Below are 20,015 nucleotides of genomic sequence, written 5' to 3'. Positions count from 1 at the left end.
TTTAGTTCATTTATATGTTTTGGAGTTTAGTGTGACGTCCATTTTCACTGAGCTGGTACACAATTCTATTTAGGGGCCAGCTGAGTACCACCTCCGGGTGCGGGATTTTCTCGCTGTGTTGAAGACCCATTGGTGGCCTTCGGCTGTTGTCTGCTCTTTGGTCGGGTTGTTGTCTCTTTGACATATTCCCTATTTCCATTCTCAATTTTATTTTAGTACAATCAAGAAACCATTACAAGGATAAAAGACTATCTAGACAATCATACACTACCATCCAGAAACCATTACAAGGATATAAGAGACTATCTGGACAATAATACAGTACCATCCAGAAACCATTACAAGGATAAAAGACTATCTAGACAATAAAATAGTACCATCCAGAAACCATTACAAGAATAAAAGACTATCTAGAAACCATTACAAGAATAAAAGACTATCTAGACAATGAAACAGTACCATCCAGAAACCATTACAAGGATAAAGGACTATCTAGACAATAATACAGTACCATCCAGAAACCATTACAAGGATAAAAAGACTATCTAGACAATAATACAGTACCGTTCAGAAACCATTACAAGGATAAAAAGACTATCTAGACATTAAAACAGTACCATCCAGAAACCATTACAAGGATAAAAAGACTATCTAGACAATAATACAGTACCGTTATGAAACCATTACAAGGATAAAAAGACTATCTAGACAATAATACAGTACCGTTCAGAAACCATTACAAGGATAAAAAGACTATCTAGACAATAATACAGTACCATCCAGAAACCATTACAAGGATTCAAGACTATCTAGACAATAATACAGTACCGTTCAGAAACCATTACAAGGATAAAAAGACTATCTAGACAATCATACAGTACCACCCAGAAACCATTACAAGGATTCAAGACTATCTAGACAATAAAACAGTACCGTTCAGAAACCATTACAAGGATAAAAAACTATCTAGACAATAATACAGTACATGTACCGAATTTTCAGTGGCGAATACAATACCATCCAGAAACCATTACAAGAATAAAAGAATATCTAGACAATAAAACAGAACAATCCAGAAACCATTACAAGGATAAAAGACTATCTTGACAATAATACAGTACCATCCAGAAACCATTACAAGAATAAAAAGACTACCTAGACAATAATACAATACCATCATCCAGAAACCATTACAAGGATAAAAGACTATCTAGACAATAATACAGTACCATCATTCAGAAACCATTCCAAGAACAAAAGACTATCTAGACAATAATACAATACCATCCAGAAACCATTCCAAGAACAAAAGACTATCTAGACAATAATACAGTACCATTCAGAAACAATTACAAGGATTAAAGACTATCTAGACAATAATACAATACCATCCAGAAACCATTACAAGAATAAAAGACTATCTAGACAATAATACAGTACCATTCAGAAACCATTACAAGGATTAAAGGCTATCTAGACAATAATACAGTACCATTCAGAAACCATTACAAGGATTAAAGGCTATCTAGACATAATACAGTACCATCCAGAAACCATTACAAGAATAAAAAACTATCTAGACAATAATACAGTACCATCCAGAAACCATTACAAAGATAAAAAGACTATCTAGACAATAATACAGTACCGAATTTTCAGTGGCGAATATCGTTTTCTATAGCAGAAAAAAATACTTATTTATTCCTTCAGTCATACCAAGTCACTATGCTACGCGTTGTTCAAAATTTTAGTGAAAGAAATAGTAGAGAAAGAAATGGTAGATGGAAGGGAGGATTTAAAAGAATTATTGTGTTTATATTTTTTGAAGACCCTTATGTTTTGGATTGCTGAGGAAACTGAAACATCAGTGTAGAGACCAGACAATATTATACCCTGCTTTATGGCCTGTCTACAAAGGTTATTATACTGTGTAGAATATTCAACACTGTTACATTATTTCATTCCTGACAATAATTTGTTCTATATATTTAAGGTTTACAAACATTAAAAACAAGAACACGTTAATCAATATCCTTTAAAATTCATATCAAACAGGAATTCATTTTTTTTCATCATCTGAGACTGCATGCTTACAGAATGTTTCCATGTGAGATTACAAGATCCGTGTGTGAAAATAACTCGTTAATGAAAACCATAATTATTTATCATCAATAGATATGATAAATTACACTTTGTCAAAATGTACATATGAATCAACGTTTTCAAAGATACTTTGAAACAGACCGCACAGACACAGAAACTGAAACTTATGGCATAGTCGAAGACAATACCAAGTTTAAATGTCATATTTGCACAACACTCACCAATCAGCCCAATAGAACTAAAACTTGATGTCATGAAACATTGGATTTGGTTTCATTCCATACAATTTGCACATTTCCTCCGCTTTCTGTGTTGCTACTGTCTTGCAGACATTGGTTCATGTTTGTATAGTGTTGCAATTGAAAGGAACAGCCTTTGACAGCGGTCCACCAGAGTATATATTATTTACAGAAGCATTTATGCCACTGGGAATATCTGCACAAATGTTGGGTAATAGTTATATAGCAAAATTAGTGTTTAGTATTGTTGCAGAGTGTGATAAGTATAACGAAACACGTGCTGCATTCAGACTGTGACATTTCTGCTGAGGTCTGACTTTTGAAGAAGGCACAGTAATTGTTGAGACTACGCGTCACTTAGAAGTATATCCCCATTTCCTTTTGGAGTTTATTTTTTTAGGAAATAAGGTCATATTGTCATTGTTAAACATCTTTTTGTGCTTTCTGGTAAAATTCCTTTTACTAATAACTTAAATTTCTGTTACAATTATATTACAATAATAGCTATCACATGGAAATTAAAGTCTTCCATGAAATCACATAAAACAAGAAATAAAGCTTAAAATTGCTATTAACAGGAGGCCCCAAGGAGTTTAAACCACTCACCTGGTAATTGCCCTGGCTGTAATCTTAATAATGAATAACCTTAGCCATGGATTGTTCAAGTCAAACAAGTGATAGCTTCTTTAAAAAGCTAGCCGTCTAATAGCTGATGAAATTTGAAAATGTTTTTCATGCAGAATAGCATTGTATAGAGTTTTTCCCCCCATATATACCTTAATATAACATTTTTTTCAGAGACAAATGCCTGTTTGGAAATGTATAAACACCGAAAAAAGGGTGGATACTTACTCAATCATCTGCGTTTGTATCTGTTTATCAATTAGTTTTTTTTAAAAAGATATGTTATTCATTTCACTTCTTTCTAGATCAGTTGTTTATTTCTTTGTGTTAGAAAAGGATGACCAATTCCGCCTGTATCTGTTGCATTCATAGTAGGTCTCAAAAAGTGTATAGAGTGTGAAAAGTAGTAAAATTTAAACATTAAAGAACACAAAAAAAAATTTTCAAAAGATTTCTCACATCTTTTTAAAATGATCCTTAAAACTTTTGTCATTAAAAACTAATTAAAACGAGAAGTGTTGAGATCTAGAAAAACGTAGCTGCAAGCATTGACCTAATAAAGTTAATGTACTGGTACCTGGTCAATGTAGTCCAGATAGATAAACTCATCAACGTTTTAAGGCTATAGGAAAAGGAGTAAGTTGGACAAGGCCAAAAAATTACTAGTATATTGAGCTTAAAATTCAAATTTTGATTGATGGCTGTTATAACAATGAAACATTTTAAAAACAATAACTAGATTATATATCATTCTTTGACGACACAGTTAGCATCAATTTCAATTTTCCAACAAACACAAAGAAAGCAGGACGCGAATTTCCATTCTTTTCAGAACTGGAAACAGCGCTAGCGCACACGTCGACAAAAAATATAACAACATTATGCTTGTAATACAAGTTACAATAAATAAAATATCTGACTAAAATAGTTAGTTTGTCGAATACAGCGCGTCATACCATCCAAGCCTAAATTTCGTTGAAATCCATAAGATTTGGAAAATTTCATCAAAGTCTGTTTTTGATGCTTTTTTCGGGCATACATTCCAATGTAACTTTTGAAGCGTAGACAAAATTCGTTCTATTTCATTTTGACGCATAATGGACTTGATATTGAGAGAAAACTAAGGACTTCATTCGTACTTACCCGTCAAAGCTAAACATGCTGAATTAACATATTCTTTTGAGGGAGAGCGTTTATATGTTGGCATGTATATGTCTTTCTGTTTTATTATCACAGTGTTTGTATGTGTATACATGATTTTAAATTCCCCTAGAAAACATCCATTATCAAATAATCCAATGCTAACAATATTTTCGTCAATAAACAAAATAACTCCAATAAGATGTCAATTGCCAATTAACTTATTTGTAGATCTTTCTTTGCTTGATATTTTTGCTGTTTACAGTATATCTCAATCTATAATGATATTCAAGATCATTAACAAAAAATAAAAAAATTCCTTTTCTCCGCTCCAAAATTTATTTCACCCAGGGTTTGTATAATGCTAAAAATGCCTTTAGATGTTTTAATGGAACACCCTTCAAAAAAAATTTGGGCAGGAGTTCCCCTAACCCCGACTAACCCGCCGGGTCTGGGGCATTGACCCAATATAAGTATGCTGAAAGAAAAGATATAATAATGATTTATAGAAAAAGTAACACTGAATAATTCTGAAAATGGAACGTATCAAGGAGAAATTATTAGGACCCCCCCCCCTGAAAAAATTGCACCCCCTGGAAAAAAAATCAAGTCATCCCATTGTAGTCTTACAATAGTTACTGAAGACCCCTTATCATTATTTAAATCAGTTTTCAAGTTGTGACCATTTGAAATTGTTTTTTCACGTTTTTTCCATAGACTCCTATAGTAAACCCCTATGTTCTATTTTTACCAATGGGGGCCATGTTGGTTGTAGGGCAGGGTCATCGGATACATTTTTCAATCAAGATACTGTAATAATAATTTTGGCTAAGTTTAATTCCATTTGGCCAAGTAGATTAAGAGAAAATTTTTGTAAAAGATTAAAAAAATTGCGAAAAATAGTGAAAAATTTATGTTGAAAGTCTGTGATATGAAGGTTTTACTACAAGCATCACATAAACTTAACATTATCAACGATCCATAAAAATGAGGTCAATACAGATGAACCATACCAGACATGCATAAAATTCAAAATTGAGAATGGAAATGGGGAATGTGTCAAAGAGACAACCCGACCAAGAGCAGAAAACAGCCGAAGGCCACCAATGGGTGTATAGCTTAGTAATTTCATACACCAAATATAGTGATCCTACTGCGTATAGTACCTGGAAAACATACCAAACCACAAACACTTATCATTGACCAATGAAACATTACAATAAGGTCAAGGTCATATGAACCCTGCCAGACAGACATGAACACCTCACATTCATTCCATACACCAAACATAATTGACCTATTGCTTATAATATCTTAAATACAGACTTGACCTTGGTAAATGATCCATAATTAAAGTGAGGTCGAGGTCAGGTAAACCATGTCTGACAGACACGCAGACCTTGCAAGGAAGCCATATACTAAATATAGTTATCCAATTACTCATAATAAGGGAGTATTTTACATGACCTGGGACTAGTATAATAGTCCGAAACATGACAAAAACTACGGGCTGAACCACGAAAATGAGGTCAATGACAATGGACATATGACAGACCAGCTCGTAACATAAGGTATCTGCATGTCCATGTCTTCTACCCTCTGAAATATAAAAGCTTTATACAAATGGATTGTAATTCCTATGTCTCAAATTCTGAGACTTTCTCACTGGCGAAACAAGAATAATGAGATGTGGCATGATTGCCTATAAGATATCTATCCACCAGAGCCCAAAATGACTATTCCACATTTGAGTAATGGACAACAATTATGTGAAATAAGAACCAGATTTAGGCAAGATTAATTAATGGATTATACAGTACAGCTAAATTAGTGAAGCTTGGTTCCAAATTCAAAGAAATTGGAAATTGTTCTTTGGAGAAAAAAGGCTATGACAATTTCTATCTATGCATTAAATTTAAAGAAAAATTGTGTTTTTATCAAACTGAAAGTGGATGTCAGGCAGAATTTTAAGTTTGAAACCAAATATACAGAAGTGATTTTTGTAGCTGGATAAAACATGATAGAAAAGTGTAATGATTTGAAGCAACCATGCATGTGATAATGAACACAAGTATACTCCTCCTTTTTTAAGTTAGTTTGTGAAATGCAGATAACACCATAACAATGATGTATCATGTCAAATCAGTGACTGATATTTCTTTATACCACATTTGGCATACAGTGATATATGTACTGTAAATCTATTCAAAAATTATACGTCTTTTTGTATCTCATGTTTTCTTTTTATGCAGTTTTGTTCCTTATGAGAACACCTGCAAAAAGTTTCAAATTTTGAATTTCACTTCAGAAGTCTAATATATAGAATCATATTGTGGATTTGTTTTCACAACTTCTATTTTATTTTTGTTGCATATCTTTTATTATATAGTATAATATTTATTTACATGTGTGATACACATCTCAAAATTTGTACTTTACCTTGTGCTAAAATTCAATAAGGTGTTAAATTCTAAGTTTCATTCACAGGTTTTAATTCTGGATTTAACATGTTGGTGATCTGATTATAGTGTCTCGTAAAATCTAACGTATTAAATGCATTGCATTTGCAGCAAACACACAAAACTTTGTGAAAAAAAATCATCCTTTAAGGTCGAAAACTCCTTTAAGGAGTTGTCAATGGTTTCCCCCTATTATAATTTTCAAGTAGTAGTGATACCAAGTTAAAGTCCAAATTTAGAATATGACATCGACCTTCAACATCTTGAAAGTTAGTTAAAAATTGTCAATTATGGGCAATAACTCCTATAGGGAGTCATCCAATGGTTTTGGTCACATAAGCATTTTTGAAGTGTATTGCTGATATATTTTTGCTGCTCAGTTTCTACCAATCTATTTTAGTTTTCAAGACAATAGGCCAAAACACAAAAATTAGTCAAAAATCCTCATTTAGGGGCAATAAATCCTACAAGGATATTCCAATGGTTTCTGATATGTTGGCATTTTTGTAGGTTTTGTATTGCTGATATATTTTTGGCTGTTACAGTTTCTACCTATCTATTCTTAATTTCAAGCTAGCAGTGATAACAAGTAAAAGTGGAATTTGAGTTTGACCACCTTGAACATTGAGTTTGACCTCAAAATCTTGAAAATACACATGTAGTCAAAACTCATCATTTAAGGGCAATAACTCCTATAAGGATTCATCCAATGGTTTCAGTCACATAAGCATTTTTGAAGGTTTTGTATTGATGATATATTTGCTGTTCAGTTTCTACCAATCTATTTTAGTTTTCGAGATAATAAGCAAACACTCAAAAATAGTCATTTTTAGGCAATAACTCCTATTAACAGTCATCTGATAATTTCTGTGGTAATTGAAAGTAGGTAATGGTATATCTGGATTTTCTACACATACCCTCTATCCTACTGGATTTAGGCATGAACTACATGAATTAAGAAATTGTCCCTTTTTAACGCTCAGGAAATAGACCCATAACCAGATTTTGTGAAAATTTACACAAAAATTTGTTTCATACTGATTTTGAAGCTTTCTAAAGGAAGGCAATTGTAAACATTGGTAATTAGCCAATCAGAATAAGTTTTTATGTCATCCCAAGCACGTTTGAAATTTTGAGTTGAAATAACTTGGCTGGAGTGTTAAAATTATAATAAACTGTTACCACAGATATATGTCTGGCCTTTTTGTAATTTTGATAATGTAAATGTTGAAATTAAAATAGCAATACTTTAACATGTAAGTTATGCAAATATTCAAAGTCAATGAACCATGACTGAAGGTACATGGCTACAAAATCTCCATGGAAAGGAGATGTGTCAATGCTAATACAACTGCATACCAAATACCATTGACTTATCATAAGTCATTCACTTTAAACAAACCTAAACACAAACATTAACTTGCAAACTTTGTAAAAGTTTCAAAGTCAATGAACCATGATAAGGGGGTGGGGCTATATAATCTCAATGGAAACGAGACTTGCACATGCCAATAAATTTGCATACCAAATATCATTGACTTAACATTAGCAGTTCATCTTAAACTGATCTAATCACAAACTAATACATGTAAACTAAGCAAAAGTTTCAAAGCCAATAGACCGTCACTGAGGGGGCGGGGCCAAATATTCTCCATGGAAATGAAATATGCTATGCTTATACAACTGCAAACAAATTAACATTGGCCTACCACTAATGGTTCCCCTTGAACTGACTTAATCACAAATAAAACTAAGCAAAAGTTTCAAAGTCAATAGACCATGACTGAGGGGGCGGGGCCAAATAATCTCCATGGAAATGAAATATGCCAATGCTTATACAAATACATACCAAATATCATTGACCTACCACTAGTGGTTCACCATAAACGAGACCTAATCACAAACTAATACATTGTTGACGCCACCGGAAACAGCATACCTATGTCTCGCTTTTTGACTCTGTCAAGGCGAGACTAAAATCTTGATCATCGAGGATAAATTATTGCATGCAAAATGTTTTTTTTTTTTGTGTCTTAGAAGAGAAGATGTGTTGCTTTGTACTGGTACCTAGAAACATGGGAGACAAATGTTGACAAAAATCAATGCTTGGGATATCCCTGCCCTATTCAATGGTGGCCTTAATGACGTTTCAAAGTAGTACTGTTCTTTATCAGATCAGAAGTCCTTCTAGACTCAAAACACTTCTGAGTTTGTCCGTCCGTTATGACCAGGATGTTTAATGAAGGTAGTAAAGAAAATAATACAGACACCTGGTTTGTTTTAGACAACTGTATGTTCTCTCCTTACTGTAAACTACTACAACACCAACAATTGTTACATACACAAAAGAGCCTCCAAGACAACCAAGCAATTATTTAACAGTTACAAAAAGAACTGATCAATATATATTGCTGTCATTTTTGTTATGAAATTATTCAATAATTAAAATTAAAAGCCCTTCTTTCTTTTTTTGTAACTACACAATTCTTTTATTATTTTTTCTCATGTAGAAAAACTAGAGGCTCTCAAGAGCCTGTGTCGCTCACCTGTATTTACTGATGCTTTGGAAATCATGTAAAATAAGGTTAAAATCATAATTAATAGTATTAGATATTAGATATTATAATGATATCTAAGATAATAACAAAAAACTGCAAAAACTCAGGGGCAGCAACCCAACAACAGGTTGTCGGATTTGTCTGAAAATTTCAGGGCAGATAAATCTAAATCTGATGAACATTTTTGCCACCTGTCAGATATGCTCTAAATGCTTTAGTTTCAGAGATATAAACCAAAAACTGCATTTTACCCCTATGTTCTATTTTTAACCAAGTCGGCCATGATGGTTGGAAGGCGGGGTCATCGGACAAATTTTTTAAACTAGATACCCTAATAATGATTATGGCCAAGTATGGTTAAATTTGTCTCAGTAGTTTCAGAGAAGGAAGATTTTGGTAAAAGATTACAAAAATTTACAAAAAATTGTTAAAAATTGACTATTAAGGGCAATAACTCCTAAAGGGGTCGACTGACAATTTTGGTCATGACAACTTATTTGTAGATCTTACTTTGCTGAACATTATTGCTGTTTACAGTTTATCTCTATCTATAATAATATTCAAGATAATAACCAAAAACTGCAAAATTTCCTTAAAATTACCAATTCAGGGGCAGCAACCCAAACAGGTTGTCAGATTTGTCTGAAAATTTCAGGGCAGATAGATCTTGACCTGTTTATCAGTTTTACCCAAGTCAGATTTACTCTAAATGCTTTGGTTTCAGAGATATAAGCCAAAATCTACATTTTACCCCTATGTTCTATTTTTAGCCATGGCGGCCATCTTGGTTGGTTGGCGGGGTCATCGGACACATTTTTTAAACTAGACACCTTAATGATGATTGTGACCAAGTTTGGTTAAATTTGGCCCAGTGGTTTCAGAGGAGAAGATTTTTAAAAAGGTACATAGCTACAAAAAAGCTAACGACGACGGACACCAAGTGATGAGAAAAGCTCACTTGGCCCTTCGGGCCAGGTGAGCTAAAAAAGTAAAACAAGCATTCTGAGAGTATTGCATGGCAATACATGGTCCCCTACCGGTTGAAAATTCATTGTACAGAAACAAAATGCTAAATTAATCTATAACTTGTCATGGTGTAAACTATATAACAAATATCAAGTCAATATCTTCAAGCATGACGAAAATAGTGTGGAAAACTGATTATTTAAGTGAATTTTCTAAGTCCAAGGACCATATCTCTAAACAAAATCATCAGATCGGAACAAAATTCGAACTTGATCTGTAACTTGTCATGATAAAACTATATACCAATTATCAAATCAATATCTTTTAGCATTATTTGAGGGAATTTTCTAAGTCCAAGGACCATAACTCTGCACAAAATCATCAGACCGGATACAAATTCAAACTTGATCTGTAACTTGTCATGATAAAACTATATACCAATTATCAAATCAATATCTTCAAGCATGACTAAAATAAAATGCTCCGCTGGGTGCAGCTTGATACGACCGCAGAGGTCGAACCCTGAACAGTTGGGGCAAGTATGGACACAACATTCAAGCTTGATACAGCTCTGAATTTGGATTGTGATTAAATATTTGACACAGCATAGGTTTCTGACACAGAATGAATGTGGTCTAAGAACTTTAATTTTTTTAATTTACCTATTATGGTCCAATATCCAAAATCTAAATACATGGTAAGATTCAGCATATCAAAGAATCCAAAGAATTCAATTTTTGATGAAATCAAACAAAGTTTAATTTTGGACCCTTTTGACCTCAATGTTGACCAATTTGATAACGGGGCCCAAAAATCAAAATACATGGTTAGATTCAGCATATCAAAGAACCCCATATATTCAATTTTTGTTGAAATCAAACAAAGTTTAATTTTGGACCCCAATTTGGACCAACTTGAAAACTGGGCCCATAATCAAAAATCTAAACACATGTTTAGATTCAGCATATCAAAGAACCCAAAGAATTCAATTTTTGTTAAAATCAAACTAAGTTTAATTTTGGACCCTTTGGACCTTAATGTAGACCAATTTAAAAAACTGGACCCAAAATTAAAAATCTATATACACGGTTAGATTTGGCATATCAAAGAACCCCAATAATTCAATTTTTGATGAAATAAAACAAAGTTTAATTTTGGACCCTTTTGACCTCAATGTGGACCAATTTGATAACGGGGCCCAAAAATCTAAATACATGGTTAGATTCAGCATATCAAAGAACCCCATATATTCAATTTTTGTTGAAATCAAACAAAGTTTAATTTTGGACCCCAATTTGGACCAACTTGAAAACTGGGCCCGAAATAAAAAACCTAAACACATGTTTAGATTCAGCATATCAAAGAACCCCATATATTCAATTTTTGTTAAAATCAAACTAAGTTTAATTTTGGACCCTTTGGACCTTAATGTAGACCAATTTAAAAAACTGGACCCAAAATTAAAAATCTAAATACACGGTTAGATTTGGCATATCAAAGAACCCCAATAATTCAATTTTTGATGAAATAAAACAAAGTTTAATTTTGGACCCTTTTGACCTCAATATGAACCAATTTGATAGCGGGGCCCACAAATAAAAAATCTAAATACATGGTTAGATTCAGCATATCAAAGAACCCCATATATTCATTTTTTGTCGAAATCAAACAAAGTTTAATTTTGGACCCCAATTTGGACCAACTTGAAAACTGGGCCCGAAATCAAAAATCTAAATACATGTTTAGATTCAGCATATCAAAGAACCCCATATATTCAATTTTTGTTAAAATCAAACTAAGTTTAATTTTGGACCCTTTGGACCTTAATGTAGACCAATTTGAAAACTGGACCCAAAATGAAAAATCTAAATACATGGTTAGATTCAGCATATCAAAGAACCCCATATATTCAATTTTTGTTGAAATCAAACAAAGTTTAATTTTGGACCCCAATTTGGACCAACTTGAAAACAGAGCCCGAAATCAAAAATGTAAAAACATGTTTAGATTCAGCATATCAAAGAACCCCAAGAATTCAATTTTTGTTAAAATCAAACTAAGTTTAATTTTGGACCCTTTGGACCTTAATGTAGACCAATTTGAAAACTGGACCCCAAAATTAAAAATCTTAATACACAGTCAGATTTGGCATAACAAATAAATAAATGTGGTCAAAGATTTTACAAATCTAATGCGCCATACTGTGCAATTAAAGATTACTTCTTGAATTTTTTCAATATTTGAAATTTGAAAAAAAAATAATATTTGAAGAATAATTCTTTTTAATTTCTGAAATCTGAAATGAGAAAAAATTGACCCCCCACAATTTCTTTTTACCCCTCCCCCCCCCCTCGCCTTTTCCCCCAAAAATTCTTTCCCTCAAGATATGGTCATAATCTCAATTCAAATTTCCAATGGAATTTGCAACCATAATTACCCATTTAAATTTACCATAGTGCTATCTTAATCTATTTTATAATAGAATTTAAAATATGGTGTCAAATCTTTCATATGGATTTTTTTGTAAAAAAAAAAGATGCAACATTTGCAGATATTTTTACTGGTCTTCCTTTATAAATATGCATTTCTTTAAACATAATTTAAAAGCAGTGTAAGGGAAGTAATCAAAACGTAATATGTGGATTACCTCCCTTACACTGTTTAAAATTGTCTTAATTGTTCATTAACCATTACTTTATACATAATTTAAAAGCAGTGTAAGGGAGGTAATGCTAATGATGTATTTGATTTATCTCCCTTACACTGCTTTAAATTATGTTTTGTACTTAAGTATTTGTCCATATAACAATGCTTGTTTTTTGTCCCTTTTTGGCCCCTAATTCCTAAAATTTTGAGGCAATTACCCCCAAAATCAATCCCAGCATTCCCTTTGTGATATGGAACCTTGTGGTACAATGTCAGAGAGATCCATACACTAACACACAAGTTATGTCTGGAAGTTACAAAAATTCTTATTTTTGGCCCCTTTTGGCCCCTAATTCCTTAACTGTTGGTACCATTACCCCCAAAATCAATCCCCACCTTCCTTTTGTGGTATTGAACCTTATGGTAAAATTTCATTGAGATCCATTCACTTAAACTAAAGTTAGAGTGCAAAAACTAATGTGTCTTCGGACGACGACGACGACGCCAACGTCATACCAATATACGACCACAAAATTTTTTTTGCGGTCGTATAAAAAATGAGGAAAACTGATTATTTGAGTGAATTTTGTAAGTCAAAGGACCATAACTCTGCACAAAATCATCAAACTGGAACAAAATTCAAACTGGATCTGTAACTTGTCATGATAAAACTATATACCAATTATCAAATCAATATCTTCAAGCACAACGAAAAAAATGCGGAAAACTGATTATTTGAGTGAATTTTCTAAGTCCAAAGACCACAACGCTGCACAAAATCATCAGACCGGAACAAAATTCGAAAAGGATCTGTCACTTGTCATAATAAAACAATACACCAAATATCAAATCAATATCTTCAAGCACGAAGAAAAAAACTGATTTGCCAGACTGACGGATGGACAGACAGACAGAGTGCAAACTTAAAGTCCCCTTAGACTTCGTCAGTAGGGGACTAATAACAGCAAGATCTTTTATTGAGCAAGAATGACTGACCGTTGCCCTTTTTAATAAACATTCATGAGAGAACCAGATGCTTTTTCAAAAGATAATATGGCCAATAAATGGAGTTGCCAATCTCTGGTACTATATGTCTCTGCGAAGACCGATGGAACATATACATGATTAAATTTGACACTTTTACCTCATAATGGTCAACCAAAGCACACTGAACATTAAGCAAACAACAAGCAATCCATCAACCAAAACATAATGGTGACTGTAAAACTTAACAAAAAATTTTAATTACCATTTTAGAGGTAATTTTAAAATGGGACCATTTTGACAACAATACATATCTTTTTCCTTTCTGAATTATTTATGAAGAAGTTAACAATGGCAAAAAGTAAATACGAAAACACAATATGCAGGACTAGATGTTAGTATATTTACATACATTTTGTACTATTTACCACTGTACAATTACAATCTATACATGTAGAAATACAAAATTTATGCTACCACTGACGCCCCAAATCAAAATAAGCAAATCTTGATGGCGAAAAATGCAAGAAAAGCAAAATAGGGCAAAATGAAAAATTACAAAACATATAAATCAATCATGACAGTTAAATAAGTGTTTATATCAGTATTATTTTATTTCATTGTAAGTTTCACTGATACAAGAATTCTTGCTATGCACTTTTAATCAATGCACAATATTATATGCATTTTTAAGCAACATCATTATGAAGCTACTGTTTATTATTTAAAAAAGATTACCGGTAATATCATAATTAAGGGGAAGGGATGGAAAACACTGGTAATGACATCAAATAAAAAAAATTGTATCACAGCAATTGTAACAACTGCTTTATCGTTTAAATAATCTTTAGAACTCATCCAGACCAACATATATAGTTAAATGACAAATCTGTCACATAATCTCATAATAAGTTGATGGTGAAAATATATAGAAATCTGACAGAGGTAATTTTCTACTTTTTCAACATCTTTTTCTCTATTAACTGACATGGCAATCTTGCGTCTAAGAACTCAAATCTACACTACAATACCACTGAGAATATATTTCTACTTTAAGTTTTATGGTCACTTTATAGATTCTAAACTGCATCAAATTTACCATATATTTTCAATCTAAATTTTTGACATTTCTGGAGATGGCACCAAGAGTCCAATTTTTTTAAAGCGATTTCCCTTAACATTGTTGTTTCAATTTTTCTTATTGCCTATTACATATACAATGTGGTTAAAAAGGCTTGTTTATACAATAGGAGGAATTGTTAGGGGACACAAAAACTTTAGTTATTATACTCAAAATGACATATTCTATTATTATTCAACCATTTTAATATTAAATAATATTATGTCAGAAGATTGGGAGATTCTTCCAGTTAAATGAGACATATGTTGACATTTTATTGATACAGATATAAGCACATTTATCGAAATTTGGGGGTCATTTGTAGTTACTGAAAAAAAAAAAATTGTTTAGAATTTGAAAAAATTAGAACATGGGTGGCTTGAGTTAAAAAAAAAATTGAATCCTATCCCCACATACATTTAATTCTGAAATGGTACTAAGTATGTTTTGATTTTCTTTGTTAAGATATATACAAACACAAATGATACAAAATATACAGGTTCTAATGAGTTAAATAAGATATACAATATGTGCACAACTATTTACAATCGAAAATAAACTGTGTTTGAGAAGACTTGTGGCTTATGAATAAGGTTCTGTAAAACATGTCAAATATTTTATGAAACAAAATGAAAAAGAATAAGAAAAGGTCTGATTATAAATTAAAAAAGCATATATTTTTCAACTTGTCATAAAAAAACTATGAAAATAATATTTGAAAATAATGAAAAATAATCTTAGGTGTAACAAAGTATATACAAAAAAGGTTGCATTGGCTTTTATACAGATGTATTTAGTTACATATATACATGTATCTGTAATTAAGACAACTAAAGAAACCCCTAAGAAGTCTATAAAACTGTTTTTATTATATACATGTCAATTAACTATACAATGCAGAAATAATGATGACAAAAAAGATCAACCAACTTCACAATTCCAAGTTGATAGGAAAAAGCATTTAAAGCACTGCACATGAGCCAAATTTTGATTATATTGATCCAATGTTTCAACTGTATATGATAGAAAGTGCCATCTGCATCTGGTAACTTTCTTCATACTTTTACAATTTTAGGTGAAACATTAAGTATATAAGCCTGCTCCACATGAGCAGGTTAATTTTCAGAGAACCATCTCCAAAATTTAAGTTAATATCTGTAATCATGACAAAAAAAGTATATGGACTACTGTTTGATTTCAGAAGTACAGAAGGTAACAATAAATGCCTCAATCAATTGGAGGCTGGGGCATAAAACTTATCAATTCTATAACTAGTGTAATTCAATCTAAAATAATTGAAGTCCTATAGTAGTTTATTCATATATTCAAAAGAAACAGTGAAAAATTGAAAGAGGTGTTTGGATAATAGTTCACACTGACAAAAGAAAATTCCAGCCTGATAATCTCCCCAATATTTCCTCAATAAAAATTCTTACAAAGGATCACTTCTAAATTGTATTTTCAAATAACATACTCTCTTTATTGCCCACTTATTAAAACAAAGGACCACATTTTTATTGCTATTAAATAATAAGCGATTGTAACTAAGTGTTGTAAAAAAGAATTCTGATATAATTTTTTTTTCTTCTTAAAAATCCTGCTTGTTACAGATGAAAATTAATTAAAGAAAAAAGAACTCTTCAAAATTCTACAAGATTTAGCTGCAGCTTGTTTTAATGTAGACTACCAGAAAGATGATAATCTCCTCTTATTTACACCATGAAAGTAATGGTCACATGATTGACATGTGATGCCTGTGTGACTTTTTATTTTTTCATATAACATAAGACTTTTTCAAAGATTCAATTACAAATATGTCTATAGATTTCATTTCAGTGTATATTTTACAATGATTCATGGGACATTGCTTCTGAAGTATAATCAAGCCCTCATACTGTTCACATACCAATAAAAGAAAATGTAGGATATACATACATAGAATTCAAAATACAATATCTAAAAATAAATCATCTTCACAGCCAGACTATAACATAAAAAAAAATAACAAAGGTTTTAATATAGTAAAATTCTTTTTTCAACTGATTTACGACAAATTGGACACTCTGTCATTCTGTCTCCACACATCTGGCAAGTACCGTGACCACACAGAAATATCATGTTCTTCAAGCGATCCATACATACAGGACAACTAGTCTGTAAATATAAAAGTTGCACAATAAGACAAGTATCAAATAGTTTTGTAACTATTGTTTCAATAAAAATAAAATAGATACGACAGCAGAGTTCGAACACTGAACAGTTGGGGCAAGTATGGATATGACATTCAACCTTGATACAGCTCTGAATTTGGATTGTGATTAAATATTTGACACAGCATAGGTTTCTAACACAGAATGAATGTGGTCAAAGAACTGAAAAAATGTGAAATTGGACTTTTACCTATTATGGTCCAATATCCAAAATCTAAATACACGGTTACATTCAGCATATCCAAATACATCAAGATTTAATTTACTTTGTAAAGGGCATAACTCTAGAACAGTACAAGTGACACTGCCAAAATTCAAATTTGATCTGTATTTTTTTTGGTAATAAGCATTGAATATAAGTTTCATAACATTTGGTTGAGGCAAATTAAAGTTAGAGAACGGAAACGAAAAATTCAGCAATTTTTCCATTTGTTAAGGGGGGCATAACTCTAGAACAGTTAAAGTGACACCACCAAAATTCAAACTTGATCTGTGTTTTGTGGTAATAAGCATTTTGTATAAGTTTCATAAAATTTGGTTGAGGCAAACAAAAGTTAGAGAATGGAAACCAACTTCGGGACATACAGAGGGAGGGACGTACAGATGGACAAGGGTAAAACTTAATGCCCCCTCCGCCACGGCGGGGGCATTAAAATATTTCTATATAGCATTCTGCATATTAATTTATACAGAATAACAAACAAACTTACCACAAAGTTCTTCAAAAAATTTACAAAAAAAATGAAAGAAACAATTTCCAAAATATCAATCATAATTAATACTATGTCTTTATAGACCAGTGGTAGAAACATAAAAAATAATAATCTAATGCACCAATCGAACACATGGCTAAATTATATATTACTGAAAAGACAAAATTGTGAACTTTCAGATTAATGATGCCTTAAGCCTGAGAAATGGTCATAATTTTACATAATTTGGGTCACAGGTCCACAATTATATATCACTGAGTATTGTTTTAACTGTTAACTGTAAAATTCAGGTTAAATTCAGGAATAAAAAATATAGAAAAATCAGAGGACATTATCTCATTTAGCATTCATGAAGCCTGTAGGTGATATAAATTTCTTTTTTAGAATAACGTTTTTTTACGTAAAAATTGAGGTTTTTCATTAGTTAACAAATTTTGTTTATTTATAACTTCACTTTGTTTCTTAACAAGAATAACCTTGAACTTTGATTACACAAATTTAGATAAAAATGAAGTCTTAAAAGGACTTGTTATTTTGCAAACTTTAGAGTCAAGTAAAGGGGTTTGACATTAATCTAATTGATTTCAGTCCCACTGGCCTTTTTAGTAAGTTTTTGGCATTTTCATTTCAGACACAAGATGTCTATGATATTTTTGTTTTAACGTCAAAATGTATCCGTATAAAGTGTATGAAATATGTAAGTATCAACATTTCATGGTGTTATATGACGTTCTGGATGTTCTAACATAAGAATCGGAAATAGCTCTTGTGTCAAACTTAAATAAACATATTGATAACAGAAAAAGTGCACAATAACTGAATGTAAAACAACTTTTCTAAAATCATTAGAATGGTTAAGAGGCTAATAGGTTAGAAAATGAAGCTTCATCATCATCATCATCAAAAATATCTGTCAGGTGTGTATTGATGTTTTGAAAAAGGTCTGATGCTCGATATTGACAAAGTTCAGTACAGAACAAATGCTTTTCAAAACTCACACAGCCCTTACTGCTCACTTATTTTCCTTTGCCCATGTACACCAAAGCTTGAAGGAAGTCAGATAACATTTGACCTTCAAACAAGACTGGTTATAGACCAAACTTTACTTATTTCCAACCAAACTGCATAGTCAACTAAATAACCGACTTGGCTGTATGCGCATTCATCCAGACTTTAATTGGGAGAGAAGACCTAAAGACATGTTGTTTAAATGATGCTTCACAAGTCAGACCAAGCTTGAATCTTTACAACTTGGCTTTTTTAACATGGAACCTGTTCAGATTGTTATTGCAACGTTTGGACTTTTCCTTCCTTTGGATCATACAGCCTTGCTTTCAGTTTTCGACTCACTTCTACCAAATCATCTATATCTATTGAATACTACTATTGGAAGGATCTGAACCACTAATATATCCTATTCCAGTATGTGAGCTAAATCTGCCTTGCAAGTCTCACATATTGTGCCATCGTCATGGAAAATGGATGTAGGGATTGAGCCAATTGGATAGGACAGAACTTTTTCAACAGCAACATCATCTCGACAATTTGCTAAAGCCAATGTACGATGAAAAACTAGCTGATGGTTAATATGCACATTTACTGTGCCACTAGAAGTTGCTTAAGTTTAATTTTTTGGTCATATCTTCAAAAGACTTTGGTTTAGACCTTGCTATTGGGTTATAGAAACTTCAAGACTGCCAATTTGACAAAAAACCATAAACAAAAGATTTAACCCTTTTCATGTCCTCATCAATAAAATTCAGTAAAGAATCTTGAACCTCTTTAGATGCATGCAGCCCAGTTGAAGTATGAGCAGTGGTGTGTAAAATCTGTTCTTCACGTATTGTACTTTTGGAATCTCTAATTTCCAAATCTAACTGTGCTATCTTGAGTTCAGATTTTAACTGACTTGCATCTTTAATGGCATCACTAATAGATACATGTATAAATAAATATATATGTGCTTTTTGTGGTTGTATGATATTTCAATCGCCGTAATGATTCGACGATCCATTTTGCAATGTATACATTGTGTATTTATCGGCATACTCCTTTGAAAGCAAGGCACAAAATTTTTCAATTAAGGTCGACATCATAAAAGTCTTATGCTTATTATCAGTGTGAATTTATTTCTGATACTAACTTCACAAATGCAGAATCATGATCAGATGATTCAGTTTTCACTTTTTTAATTGTTTTCATTAGATATTTAGTTATATAGGCTGAATGATAAAGGCCATTATCATCAAAATT

At 32.0% G+C, this 20,015-nt stretch overlaps 1 protein-coding gene and 1 long non-coding RNA gene across 3 annotated transcripts in view; one reads left to right on the top strand and one right to left on the bottom strand.

The window, feature by feature from the left end:
* Positions 1-8,652: 8,652 nt before the first annotated feature.
* The window catches only part of LOC127727616 (uncharacterized), a 95,332-nt gene continuing 83,969 nt past the window's right edge, over positions 8,653-20,015 (top strand). Inside the window, exon 1 of the long non-coding RNA XR_007993858.1 lies at positions 8,653-10,699. This is a non-coding gene — a long non-coding RNA (uncharacterized LOC127727616). The remainder of the gene's footprint in view (positions 10,700-20,015) is intronic.
* LOC127727203 (E3 ubiquitin-protein ligase MIB1-like) overlaps positions 14,101-20,015 on the bottom strand; it is a 103,114-nt gene continuing 97,199 nt past the window's right edge. For both annotated transcript variants that reach the window (XM_052234665.1, XM_052234675.1), the window contains one exon: positions 14,101-16,993. In XM_052234665.1, coding sequence (XP_052090625.1) covers positions 16,853-16,993 — 141 coding nt within the window. In that variant the 3' untranslated portion in view covers positions 14,101-16,852. The remainder of the gene's footprint in view (positions 16,994-20,015) is intronic.

This window comes from Mytilus californianus, unplaced genomic scaffold, assembly GCF_021869535.1.
Source record: "Mytilus californianus isolate M0D057914Y unplaced genomic scaffold, xbMytCali1.0.p SCAF_1, whole genome shotgun sequence".
NCBI classification, from domain to species: domain Eukaryota; kingdom Metazoa; phylum Mollusca; class Bivalvia; order Mytilida; family Mytilidae; genus Mytilus; species Mytilus californianus.
Note: the sequence above shows the minus strand (reverse complement) of the source record. Positions and strands in the feature narration are given on the sequence as shown.